Source organism: Lipophrys pholis (genome assembly GCF_963383615.2).
Source record: "Lipophrys pholis genome assembly, chromosome: 5".
NCBI classification, from domain to species: domain Eukaryota; kingdom Metazoa; phylum Chordata; class Actinopteri; order Blenniiformes; family Blenniidae; genus Lipophrys; species Lipophrys pholis.
In genome coordinates, this window is record NC_137628.1 from 29727378 (window position 1) to 29741927 (window position 14550).

A 14550-nucleotide genomic window follows, 5' to 3' on the forward strand; every position below is an offset into this window, starting at 1 on the left:
CACAAGAACAATGATTAGTTTGCAATGCTCAGTAAACGCCTCATAGGGAGGGGCTTTGACCGTCTGTCACCATGTGGCAGTGACATTCTTAAAGTTTTTAGACTAATGGTACTTCAGTGATGTCAACATCATATTACATGCATAGTCTTACTAAGTACTTAACATATAAGATTAGTACTGACATTTGCCCTTGTCTCATACATCAGCATGTGAAAGATCATGAAAAATGTGGGAATCAACAGAGAACAATTTCGTGTCAATTTGTCTACCATAACACTAGTTTGAAGGTCATTATACAAAGATGTGAGTTTTTCAAGATACTCAATTTTGATCAATCAGATCAGAGGATCAGACATTTTTGCTATAAACTTCATGTTGACTTTAGCTTGGGTGTCAGTGCACATGTCTTCATGTTAACATTGAAGTGATGGTTAAGAATTAAATTGCCTCACTGACATGTACATTATTTTGTTTTGCACATAAACATCCTTGCTGCCACCCCAGTTAAAATAGTTAAATACAAAAGTCACTGGGTTTATTTCATGTGTTATTCACTGGCATGCCGCTGACATGGCTGTTTTTTATGGCCATAGTTTGTTGGTGTCTGGTGCTTCTGAATGGCAAGAAACTAAAAGGAACTTTCTCACATGTACTGAAAAACACTGTATTGGTTAAGGTTAAACATGATTTAATGCAATAATCTTTCAGTTGTTTCGGTTAGTATTTAATCATAATAAACACCTTAAAGTTTCAGCCCTAATATGAGTGTAAAATGGTTTCACGTATGACATTTTATATTGAAAGACTCTTAGCCTGTTTCAAAGGATTTGAAAGCATTTCATCGTCTCAAAGATCATTTCTTGATTAGTGTTTACATGTCTCCCAAAAGGTTTTTCTATTCATTGATTTTGAATGTATTCCTTTATTGCTAAATATACAAATGGATAAATTAAGTTTAAATGTGGGAATCAACAGAGAACAATTTCGTGTCAATTTGTCTACCATAACACTAGTTTGAAGGTCATTATACAAAGATGTGAGTTTTTCAAGATACTCAATTTTGATCAATCAGATCAGAGGATCAAAATTACTTTTGGGACGTCCATATTATTTATTTATTTTATTTTTTCAGGGACCCTGTACAAAAACATTAATCTTAAAGAAAATATGCTTCGCACCTGTCTTTAGCCGTAGCTAGTTTCCATCTGCAGTCCCCCACTATATTTAATATTGGTTACGACTTTGCTTTATGCAGCCTTAAATTGGCCATAATGCGACTCACACTTGTTGCCAAATGACTGCGTCCAGTCTCAACAGCAACACACAGAAGCTTTTAGCCCCATTTACATGATGACGGACTGAAAGTTACTTTGTTTTGGGTCTTCGTTTCAGTTCCACATTCATGCGATAATGTTTTGATGATGAACATCAGGGGTGGCTATGACTCTGTTGAAAGAGCAATTGATTCTCAATTTGAAGGTTGCAGGTTCGATTCCTGATCGCCCTCGGTCCATATGTTGAACTGTCATTGAGCAAGAAACTGAACCCCAAATTGCTCCCATTGGTTGGATAGAGCGCCTAACATGGCACCCACCTTCATTTCTGTGAATGTGTGTGATTAATGAGGACTGCTCAAGTAGTGGAAAAGCACTATATAAGGGCAATCCATTTATCATTCAGGCTCCTTTAAACGGTCTGTCTCAGTCTTGTCAACCCACTCAGTATTTTGCATATTTGAAAAATGAGTATCCATATGAGATCCAGATGATGGCGTCGTAAATATATACTTTGTTGGAGATGTGCAGTTGGATTTAAAAGAGCAGTATAAACTGTACCCAAATTCCTCCATCGATATTGTCGCAAAACTATTTATTACGATTGTAGTGCGCATATGCAGGACCGGCATTTCAGAAAAATTCTGTTTTCCCTGTTTACAGGTAGCCGGAGCATTTATTAAAAACTTTGCACTCTAGAATTGTTTTCAAAAAGTTCAATTCCCATTAACAACAGTGAGGTGTTAATTAACAACCAAAACGCAATGGATCTCTGGAAAATGTCGTGTAAATGGGACCTTTGAAATCATTGATAGGAAACTTGATAAGAACTATTTTATAAGGTGTCTTTGTTTATACCCATAGCTACACTGTAGGTTCCTCTACAAGAGCTCTTTGCTCGCAATATTCGGAAAAATCAATGGTTTCGCTGATGTAATTTCTGTATTACTAAAGTCGGTTTTGCAGTGACCCTGCAACCCACTGATCTGAACGATTTATGTGTGGAAGTGTTAATTGACTTGAAGAGCAGGGTCAGCCAACCTATCTACCTTCAGAGTTTGTCGCAGCTCAGACCAGTCGGCCTCCGTTTGGTAAGATTTGACTTCATTGTATTTATTCGTCACAATACAGACTTTTGCGATTTGAACGCAGGTTGGTCATAAATGTGAAATTTGTCAAAGAGCAATGCATCACAAACTCAAACTTGATTCAAACTTGGCCTGACGGGTCCGTATTGGCTTGAAAGTTAGATGGTGTGCCTCATGACAAAAAAAAAAAAGAGCAAATGGATGTATTTGCGACTAATAAACTTATTTTACACACACAGTTAGTTCTTATTGAGTAAGCGCCCATATTTCCTCTATCATCCAGTGGTAGAGCTGCCGGACCAAAATGTGGTGCCCTCTTAGGGCCCCAAACATTTTTTCTTCACTCATAATGATCAGAAGTGGCCTGTCGCCCAGTCTATTTTGTTGTTTCACCACTCTCCCCCTTTTTCTTTGTTTTTGTTTATATACAAAAATGACATCTACACTCCACACGTAACACCTCCACTCTCACTTTTGGCAGGGACCTGAGTCATTGCTGTCAACTGTCTGTCCTTGTCAAAATGAGTCTGGGGACTCGGTGTGTTGGTGTGAGCTCATGGTGTCATTGGGTGCTACTGTGTGGTTTCACAGGAAATCTCTCGGAAGTCTTCTATTTTCTGACTCTGAGCCAAAACACTTAATCTGTATGTAACCGCAACACAGATGCTGGGGGCTAATGAGAGATTTGAAAGATAGTGAATGAGTGTTGAGATTTGACTCAAGTGTAGAGACATGTTACAACTGCAAAAAAAGATTAAAAACTGATTTAGATGTCAGAGAGGGGACTCTTCACATTCACAGGAGAAGTCCTCTGTCTGTTTCAATGTTTGTTTGAGGCACAGCTGGTAGTCAGTGCTTATCATGTCACCAACTGCTACAGAGGAGAAACCCACTAGCCCAGTCGTTGTGTGTGGTTTCCTCTATTGTGCTTTAATCGCAGCTTGTAAATCTCTTTTTGGGCATTTGTGTTGGTGAGGGGCCGCTGTTGCTCCTTTCCTGCCACATGCGCCTTTTGTTATTGTATAGCCGTGGACACTCCCCTTGCTTTCACTTGCTTATTGGGTGGCTGCGTACCCAGTCAGTGGTGTGGGGAAAGGCAGGTACTGTAAACCGCTTAATCAGTTAAAATGACAGGGGGGAGTGCACTTAGCATAAAGGAGGAAGAGCGGCTCAAGTAAACAGTCTGGCCCGGCAGTGGAGTGGCGAGATGATAGTTGGCAACTGTCCTGCTTGCCGATGTGTGGAGCGTGTCAGAGCGGGGGCCTGAATGAGACGACTCAACCAGAGGGGGCGGTGTGTGTGTGCATTTGTGTGTGTGTGTGTGTGTGTGTGTGTCTGCCCGCCTGCTCAGCTGTGTTGAAAAGCTGCCAGTGTCTGGTCGTCTCAGCTGGGTCTTTTTTATCTGGTCTGTTGGAGCGGTGTCAACAGCCTGAGGGGATACAGCCTGGCCTGGCATGGCTAAGTCTGGTCTCCCAGTAGCTTTGTGGATGATCGAGCGGCAGCAACTTAATCAGTGTGTAAAGCAACTCACTAACTAGGATTTAATTCCCCCTTGTGCCACACATCTTAATATATGCTTTTCCAGTTCTTGACAGTTGACCATACCAATAATTAACCATTTACATGTATTTATTCGGTTGGCAGTTTATGAGCGAGTTTTTAGTAAATGCAGCTATTTAATCTTTCGTCAAACATACAATGTGCAGCGTTTTTAAATGTTTCACTACTGTTTTGCTGTGATTTCACTTACATTTTTTTGTTATTAAACTTTATAGGAGATTACGCTATCCTAAAAGTTGGTGTGATTCTTTTGCACTCAACAAAAAGCCTTCGATTTTTTTTATTGCAGTTTTAATTGTTGCAAACTGTTGTTTGCCACTGTAAAACTACTGTACTTATTTTGCTTGATGGATTTATTTTTACAATGGGGAGTAAAATGACCACAATTAAAATCAAACCAGTGAAAATTAAACCATTTCACAGACGCTCGAGTCTGGTGGCACTTTAATAATTAATTTTTAACTTTGGTTTACTCAGATTACGTCATTGAGACTGGGATCTTATCTTTAAGAGGGACCTGCCATTCATATAAATTTAGTGGAGAGACTTGGTTAGACGTAATCTAATTAGAGGCTTTGTAAATGAATTAATCACAACTCATCGTTTGTTAAAAGAAGCATTATTTTTCAATTCAAGCTGATTTTGGTCTAGTAATGAGCCAATAAATTGATGACATGTTTAGACAACAGACATTTTTGCTATAAACTTCATGTTGACTGTTGACTTTAGCTTGGGTGTCAGTGCACATTGTCTTCATGTTAACATTGAAGTGATGGTTAAGAATTAAATTGCCTCACTGACATGTACATTTCTTTGTTTTGCACCTAAACATCCTTGCTTCCACCCCAGTTAAAATAGTTAAATACAAAAGTCACTGGGTTTATTTCATGTGTTATTCACTGGCATGCCGCTGACATGGCTGTTTTTTATGGCCATGGTTTGTTGGTGTCTGATGCTTCTGAATGGCAAGAAACTAAAAGGAACTTTCTCACATGTACTGAAAAACACTCTGTATTGGTTAAGGTTAAACATGATTTAATGCAATAATCTTTCAGTTGTTTCGGTTAGTATTTAATCATAATAAACACCTTAAAGTTTCAGCCCTAATATGAGTGTAAAATGGTTTCACGTATGACATTGTATATTGAAAGACTCTTAGCCTGTTTCAAAGGATTTGAAAGCATTTCATCGTCTCAAAGATCATTTCTTGATTAGTGTTTACGTGTCTCCCAAAAGGTTTTTCTATTCATTGATTTTGAATGTATTCCTTTATTGCTAAATTTACAAATGGATAAATTAAGTTTAAATGTTGAGTTTGCAAGTATTTAAACAACAATGCTGCTTAGGTGGACCTGGCCGTATTTAACATATATTACGTGATGTGGCTCGCATCCTATTTAGCTATTTAGTGTTGCCTTTTTTAGGATATGTATGTTCAGCAAAGTAGTTCATGTTGAGTAATTAACTTTAAATATCGATTAAACCTTGATAACGACCCAAAATGTAACAACAACCCAATTTTATTTTTAAATATAATGTAATAAAATTTGAAATGGAATAACTGGTCGATAATGTGACAAACGTGCTGAGCTCAAAATGTAATTAAAAAAAATTATTAAAACCCAAAATGTAAAAACTGAGGACAAGAGAATCAAAAGAACCAGTGCTTCTTTCTTTCTGGGTGGAGGGGTTCATCTTGCTGTTGTGTGTTTTGGTAAACTAACTGAATACCTATTATCAATCTTATTATAACAATTAGATACTAGAAAATTCCAGAGGAATATTTTTGTGCCCGTCCCTCTCTTCTTCGATTTAAGCATCTCCATGGCAACAGACTCTATTCCCGAACATTCCGCTCGTTTTGATGTGCTTTTTGTGTCCGTGCTAACCCTAACCCGGTGCGGGACTAGTCACGCGTCAAAGAAACTGCAGAATAATAATAATGATAATAATAATAATCAATTAAATGGCCATCCAGGATAGTAGTCTGTGCGCCTTGCCTCTTACAGAGGCAGGCACAAGAATAATTGTCACCAAACAAAATCTGCAAATGACAGTGTTGAGTTGCTGCAGCTGTCTTTCTCTGGTCAGTTATATTTCTTATGAGCTTTAATTACAGAAATAGTTTATTTTATTACCCAACAGGATCATGAGGATATGACGGTCTGCTTCTTGTTAGTTAGACTACAAGTCACATCAGCTTCTGGAAGATGCATAAAACTGTCAGCATAGAAAAGCATGTATCTGGTGGTTTTGTAACTTGATCGCTGCTTGTGATTGTTAGCGGTTGTAAATGTGTTTGATTCACTGGTGAATACTCCAAAACTGACGGGCGAAGTTTGGCGAAGCGAGGACGAGGAAGAGAAAAAGGTGAAAATGGTTCTGTAGTCGGTAAGAGGCGGCGACGTCTATCCTGCCAATAGCTGGTTTCATGCTGAGCTGTCACAGTGCCAGAGCTTCACTGGGCCGGTTCAGACTGAGCAGCCGAGCACAATCACTCTGGCACAGACACGGTGGTGCACGTCTTAGTCGAGGGGGTCTTGTTATGACAAATTGGCAATGAAATGGAGGCAGAGCCTTTGTTGGCATGTTAGCGCTATAAATGAGTGTTGACAGAGAAAAAAATAGGCATAATCCCCAACGTAATCTTTTACTTACAGTGAATCACTTCTGTAACCATGTGGTTGTTTTGCTCTGATTCACACTTAATGCTCTCAAGTAGCTCATTGTCTTTGCAAAACTAACACCCTAAAATTGTATTATTAACATTTGTCATTTCTCTTTCCAGATGGGCCTTGGTAGCAATGGTGGTCCTTTTGGAGCGCAGCCTTACAATCAGGGTGCAGCAGGACCTGGCCAGCAGCTCAACCCTCAACAGCAGCTCCAGAACAAGGCCGCACTCGCCAACAGCCTGCCGCCCTTCCCCAACGAGCTTAAAGGGGCTGCTGTTACGAGTGTGCCAAACATGGTCAGTGATTTCTATATTAAGTCATTACTGTAAACATAAGAGCTGTTTTTGTCTTTAATACATATTGTTTGAAGGTAGTCTGTGTTTGTTATTATGTATTGTAACATATTAGGTGTAGCCACATGCGCATGAAGCTACAATAATCCGTGTAGATTGAATAGTTTCAATGAGTATTTGTCTTGCTGATGTGTGACATTTCTAACTTGATCTTAACTCTCCACAACGCTGACATTTTGCTGCTTCTTCCCTTTGCCATCCACGCAGCAACTCCAGCAGCAGCCTCAGCAGCAGGCGGCAATGCTTCCACTGGCCGGCGGCGGGGGAGTGGCCGTCCCTTCGGCCGGCCCCACGGCCGACCCCGAGAAGCGCAAGCTGATCCAGCAGCAGCTGGTCCTGCTGCTCCACGCACACAAGTGCCAGCGACGAGAGCAGGCCAATGGGGAGGTGAGGGCCTGTGCCCTGCCTCACTGCCGCACCATGAAGAACGTCCTCAATCACATGACCCACTGCCAGGCTGGGAAATCCTGCCAAGGTGAGTTGGAGTATTTGTGAAATTAGGAAATCATCAGATTTGGCTTAACTCTTTGAAGTCATTTTGATTTTGGTTGGGATTTTGCTTTTGTTGGTTCACTCCACTAAAGGTTGCGAGTGAATGTACACTCACATACATGAATATAATCTGGTACAGGAGATAAAAAGATCCTGGCTACCATTGGTGCATTACGACTTTGATTTTTCTTCTTATTGTTCCAAACTGTGTCATTCTGGTTTTACTCCTAATTTGTGCTTAATCTGGTTAGTCACATAGTAACTACATAGTATATTGAACACTTGTGAAATAATTACGGTGATATTTTTGTTAAATTTTTATTTATCTTATGTTGTCGTTTCCTTGGGTTTAACCAGCCTAAGTTCCAAAGTCATAACTGAACATGTACAACCCTACACCAGCATGTCGGTAAGAAAGTGAAGAGTAGAAACAAAACGGCAACACATTGAGCCTTGCATAATGAGAAAGTCAAGATTTGATAACTGAATTCTGTGTGCAATTTTACTTTTACATACATTTGCACTGTGCCTAGCTGATGGCGTTAACAGTTTCCTGATAAGGCAGCACAATGATGATTTGTTATTTATTACACTTATGTGACCAAGAACATTTATGCCAGGGCTCAAATTGTCTCCACCTTCACATCAAGAGTAGTTCTGAAGTCACTGTTAATGTGTATGTCAAATCTTTTTGAAGTGTCCACTGTGTATTTCAGGTGCTACGTAATTCTTGTCAGGACTAAACAAAAGGATGGTTCAATCATACTGTTTTTGGTTTACTCCTATTCTCCGTGACAAGGCAGTCGCCGTTTTGCGGAAACTCTTTTAGCAGTAACTACAACTCAAAAGTCTTCCTTGTTGGAGAAGTCTATAAAAGTGTGGCCCACCTGGATTTTAAGGGCTTAAAACTCTGAGAGACAGTCAGAGGCTTGTTCTCAAGATGCTTTAGAAGTTTCTTGACTGTGTGCTTGAGGTCATTGTCTTGCTGATGAGCGCTCACCCAAGGTTCAGGTCATGTGCCTGTCCCTGTTGTTTTGAAGCACACAACCCAATGCTCCAAAAACAAGCCTCCCTGGGTTATGGGCAGGATTTCTGGTTATTGATGTCTTGTAAATGTAGTTTGAGTGAATATATTGACTTTTTAAACATTGTAAAAGTGGCTTCAGTCCTGTATTTCCTGTTTTAGGGTTTATGACCAGTAGCGGCTTCCGAAACTTTGCTAGCGGGATCGTTAGTTTCCGTTTACCTACGTGACTAAATATTTCCTGGTCTGTTACTCGGTTGGTCAAATGGACATCTCTAAGAAGTATCATGTTGGTTCCTAACTTTACCACTTTCTAGCAACACTCAACGCATTATAAATCCATTTATACCTCTATCTGAGCTATGCTTCCTAGCTGTTTTCTACAAAGTCTGAGAGTTCGCTGGCTTCCTACTGGCTGCGCCTCTGTCCTCCACTTCCTTGCATCAGTTATCCAAAAGTAACATACACAAGGGTGTTTTTCTAACTGCACTGTTGCATTCATGTTGTGTCATAGTTGGACAATCTATTGCTATATCAGTTGCTGCAATTGTGATAAAAGCCGGTGGATCTTCCAAAGATATCGTCATAGGAAATTACAATAACTGAGCTGTACATCTGTCGTGTTCTCTTATTTCTTTTTACATGTGTGACTTCGGATTGAGCGATATATAGTGACTAATATTGCGACTTGACTTGGGATTTCATTATTTGAATTAATTAAAGTCCCACTTTGAATTAAGTTACATTTAATAAATAACCCACTCAAAAAGTTAGCAACGATTTTGATTTTACGCATGAACACTGAGGTCCAACAGTGTGGAACGTTTGTGAATTCTGCTATTTCAAGGCTGAACTCAAAACTGAAAGTAAAACTGAAACATTTCAAATGTCATAAATTACAGTCTAAAATAGCAATCGTGCTTTGGAATGCATGTACACACAGTGACTTGCGCGTGTTGTCTGGCACGTACCGTTTAGGACGGTGCCAGTTTTGACATCGGTATGCAATTGGTTGAGCTCCATTAAGCAGTAACAGAAAATTCTTATCGCCCTTCTGTCTCTAAGGTTAAAAAAAACAACTATTTGTAGTGAAACGATCTCTGCAGTGACTGGTATGTCTGGTACTCTTCTCTATTAATATTCATAATTGATTAATCGGTCGATTATTTTTTGGGATTAACCGAGGAACCGGATAAAACAAAAAAAACATTTGAAATTGTAGGACCAGTTGATATTGAACGAACCAAACACCAAATATGTTATGGTTATTTCAAAGCACTTAACTGAATCAATACAAAGATGTATACTATATATACATATCACGTCACATCATATGTATATAAAATGTATACAAAATACAATCTCAACATAAAGTGAATTTCAATTAAATATTGTGGTGCAAAATACAGTGAAATGTAAAAAAAGACTTGAACAAATTCTATATATCCTTGCTTGGTGGGTTTGTTAGGTCCGGTCGGTTTTGGCCCATGGGCCTTATGTTCTCTGCTGTAAAGGGAAAGTGAAACTAACGGAGAAGAGTAACCGTGCGGCAATAATTCACATCTCAAAACTAATGTCCACACCACAACGTCGGAATATTCCAATAATCTGGTCCAGCCTAAGTATTTGGGCGTTTCAGTGTCGCTCAGCTTGAAATTTGCCAGGAAAACCTGTCTGTTGTCCACGTTCGGCAGGTTGTCCGCTCATTAAGGTGTGTCAACAGGTAAATATGTGTCCGCACACAGTGACATGTCCGCCCAATACAGGGTGTCGCTCTTACTGGGTCTACTCCTCACAGGTTCTACTGCACCGCCTCTGCCTTGCTTCGTTCAACTCGCTCTGCAGTTTTTTTTTTTTTTTTTTTTTTTTTAATTTTATTTCAGTCGGCAAGCATTGACGAAGCTCTGAAGGTGAAGTAAACGGCTCCGCAACATGCCGAGTGGCGCATAAATCGCGCGACACAACAAATTGATAATGAATTTCGAGGCCCACACTTTTAATGATCAATTTTTATCGATTTCTATCGATTCGTTGTTGCAGCCCTAAATATTTGCTCACCTCAGTCAGTTCTGGTCAAATTGGTGTTGAAAGTTAAAGTTTACTGCAATACTTACTATTGATTTTTTTATTTTTTTCATCTCACTACATTCTCAGCAGTCTTCACTGTCGGGCATGGTCGTGTTTTAATGTGCGGAGAGGATAATTTAAAAGGCGAGTCTGAGATATCTGGTCAAGAACGGATTGAAAAAGGAAGGAAAAATCAAGCAGCTCCAAAAGAAATATATTTTCACTTCGTCAGTGCTGATGTTGTGGCATTCTGTCATAAATGAATAAACAAATTGGTTTGTGTCGTATTAGCTAGCAATGCAAGGGTCCTCTTTAAAACTGACAGCTGATTGTGCTCAGCGCGGACGAAAAGTAGTCTGACCAGGTGATTTCCGGCGTCCGGCAGGTTTCAGTGAGCAGAAAAACACAGCAATTCCTCTTGTTGAAGTTCAGATTCAGCCGGAGCAGAGCAATCTTGTTATCCAGGGAGTGGGCGTTAGAGACAGGAACAGAGTTGGAAGAGTGGGTTTGTTGTTAGCTTTTAGCCTCGTTAGCCCGCCAGCGTGTCGCTGTTTGCTAAATCATTGTCTTCAAGGAGTTAAAATCTCCCCAACGCTGTCTTGACATCTGTTTCCAGTCACATGTTATGATTCCTCTGAAGATGGAGGTCATGACCACTGTGTTTCAGCCTCAGTCTGTATCGCGAACTGCTAGTAAACGTACAAAAATGGCATACGCTAGCCGCTGTATCAATGCCACCGCTATCTTAAAATGAATTCAGACAAATTTCCGGTGTGGGATCGATTCGGTTTCAGTGTTGAATACAGCGACGAGGGAGTGAAAACAGTTAACAGAAATGTCACTGTCTGCAAATGTTGCTTGAAACGTGTTCCATGTGTAAATGAAAACACAAGCAATAGAAAGCATTACATCACGCCGGCAATGCATGCTCATGACACTCAAGGACTTGAGAAGATAACACAAGTGAAAAACAACGAGCACAAACCGGAGCCCGAAAACCAAGGTTGAAACCGAACTGTGGGCTACCTGTACTGCTGCACCCCTTGTAATGGCATGCTCTTCCCATGCTTAGGAGTTTTAAACCACGTATTCCTGCGGCCTCCCACAGTCCTAAAACTTGCTTGTTTGCTCATTTGCTGACTCGAAAGGCTTAACCAGGCTGTGCTAAATTTGCACAGTCCTTAAAAGTTTATTAGGCACTACACGGTGTAGCTTGAATGCCATTATAAGTGTGACTTCACAATGCTGCGCTCCACTGAATCAGACGTGAAGAATAATAGTGGTCCATAAATATAAAGAACACGATATTCTTGGTTTCTGAAGTGCGCAGTAATGCCTTCAGAAAATTACTAAAATTGACATTATCAGTCATTGTTCTCGTAGCATTTTTATGGAGGAAAATTGTTCATATTACTGTCGCTTTGATTGTCATGTCATTTCGTGCTGCTTTTCTATTGGTTGCTTGTAGCTGTTTTTTTGTAGCTTCCGTCTCACTGTGAAAATACTGTCAGGTACATGAAAGGTCGTATGAGCACAGAGCCTGTCTCACCTTCCAACACAAGACACCATTATATGATCATATGCCACAATTACAATCATCTTCCGTCTCAGACGACTTAAAATCATAAGATTTGAAACTATTGAATACCTGATGCCATCTCTGATAGCTTGTTGCGGTGTCAGCCTCAGCATTCCAGTGGGGAAAAGAAAATTCCCTTGAGTTACTCCCATTTAAATTTGCTTTAATGTCGTCGTGTTACTTTTGGGCTTGGATACTTGCTAAATCACATGCTAAGCGTGTGAAAGGCCGAGGTGTTAAGCGTCAGGGAGTCAATGTCTGCGCTCTCTGCATGGTAGCTTATTTCCTCTCTGTGTTTCTTAAATAAACACAAAGTGAATTTCCATCAGTTATTTGTTGGTTTTTAGATTTATCTGAGGTATATTGACTTAATTCACTTTTGCCTGCTGATGAACTCCAGAGCTGACACCATGTGCTGAACTTGACTCTGAGCCCTTGTGTTTGTTTACCACCACAAGGTGCGTCGACAAAAAGATGCCAGCATGTGAGCGCTGTTGTGCTTGGGGACTTGCCAGTGCTGTTAGCTTTCTTGTAAAGATAAGTTGTGTTTCTGTTGAGGATTAAAGCCAATGACTAATCGTATATGGACTATATTAACACAATGAAGTGCTTCATTTGCTCGCGAGTGTGATTTTTGGCCTCCCCGTGAATCCTTTTGTAAATGTAATGTTCCACAGTAGCTCGGCCACATGGAGAATAAAGCATCTCTGGTTGATCAGATTCATATTGGAAAGTCATTATTGGGTCATTTCCCACGGTCTTTTAAGAGTAACAATTAGCTAACAGAAGCAGAAATTTTGGCATTTTAGATGCACATATTCCCCCGGTTTCCCCCCATTCATTTTCACTTGCTTCCCTGGAGAACAATTAACTCCTTCAATCATTTGTGTTATTGAAAATTGTATGTTCCAAAGTTCGGAGGGTTTTCACTTTTATATTGGATGATGGCAGAACATCCCAGGGGCATGGTGCCTAGACTGAAGAAATTACAGAAGTTGAAGAAAAAGATTCAAAGAGGTTGTCAAATGCAGTTTTTTTGTAAACTGCAGTGGATGTGTTAAAATGACAGTTTAACCAATTGTTTTCACGTTATTTATCATGAATTTGTCATGTCTGATTGTACAATAGCTCTAATGTGACTAATGCTGGGATTTTTGGACTAACAGCAACACTCAAACATCACAAGAGTTGCGTGTACCAACTATGTAAAAGGTCCTTTGAAATCATTTCATCAACACAAACATTTACGTGATGGTCCTGCTACAGCTCATGCATGCACAGATTTTTATTTTAAACCTTTGTTTCTCCTTGCAGTGGCTCACTGTGCGTCGTCCAGACAGATCATCTCCCACTGGAAAAATTGCACACGACACGACTGCCCGGTCTGTCTCCCGCTGAAGAACGCCAGCGACAAGCGCACCCAGCAGCGTGAGTACAAGTAGCGCACTCCGACCCTTAACCATTGTCAAGTTGCTCACTGTGACGTCAGACAGCAAACACAAGGCGGAATCGCCTCCATTGGCTGTGGAGTACGTGCCCATTCTATCTTGGTCATAACCGGGTATTGACGTCAAATATCTAAAACTGACAAGGGTGACGCTTTTTAAATAGACTGGTTTTAGAAGAGCAAAAAGCCTGGTTGAGAGGATTTTGAGTCAATTATGGGTATTAATACCTGCTCAGAATCTGTCACTGGATGAGTAAGAGCGTAGTCCTGCTGGGCTTGTAATCTGACACACAGGAGGGATGGGTGGAGGGTGAGAAAGGGGGAAACACAAGAGTGTGGAGGAGGGATCTCGCAGAGCGATTGGCTGTTGCCTTGTTTATTGCTTCTCTTCACTTGAACATGCTTCATACTGAAACTACTTCTCTTTTTGTTTTAAGGGAGTTTTTTATGGGTTCACAGACTTTTTGGCCTCGCCTTCATTATTTTGTACTCTGTGGCTCATTTACAGAAATGAGATTTATACTTTCTTCCTGCTTTCTTTAACTCGCTGTTGAGCATCTTTCATCACTTTGAGCATTCCAGCGTTCGTCTGTCCCCGTTTGGTTTGCATGTTAAAGAACATGATGTTGAGACTTGTGCTTTTGCCAACGCAAGCAGAGAGCCGTAATTCTTTGTTCTGCCTCCTCCAATTTCTGTCTGTGCACAGACTGAAGGCTGTTTTAACCTGACCAAATTCTGAACCCAGAAAACTATGTGTATGCCCTGTCCCCCGAAGGGATCCGTGTATTTATGCAGTTCTGTGCCTTTATTGCATTTAGTCTCATCATTCTCCTTGTATTATGCTCTCATGTTATGCAAATGCATGTTTTATTTTCTTATTTATTACCTGGTAAAGTAATGTACTATTTGGTTGAGTTCTTAGAATACATTCAGTGGTTGGCGTACAGCAAAAATTTGAACTTTGTTTATGTGATCTTCTTGGTGCAGCAAGATG

At 40.2% G+C, this 14550-nt stretch overlaps 1 protein-coding gene across 4 annotated transcripts in view; it reads left to right on the forward strand.

The window, feature by feature from the left end:
* The window catches only part of crebbpa (CREB binding lysine acetyltransferase a), a 49520-nt gene that overhangs the window by 15370 nt on the left and 19600 nt on the right, over nt 1–14550 (forward strand). For 3 of the 4 annotated variants that reach the window (XM_080464142.1, XM_080464145.1, XM_080464144.1), the window contains exons 3-5: nt 6711–6890; nt 7155–7422; nt 13424–13537. In XM_080464142.1, the coding sequence (XP_080320268.1) occupies nt 6711–6890; nt 7155–7422; nt 13424–13537 (562 nt within the window). The remainder of the gene's footprint in view (nt 1–6710; nt 6891–7154; nt 7423–13423; nt 13538–14550) is intronic. The other variant, XM_080464143.1, reaches the window with a different exon arrangement.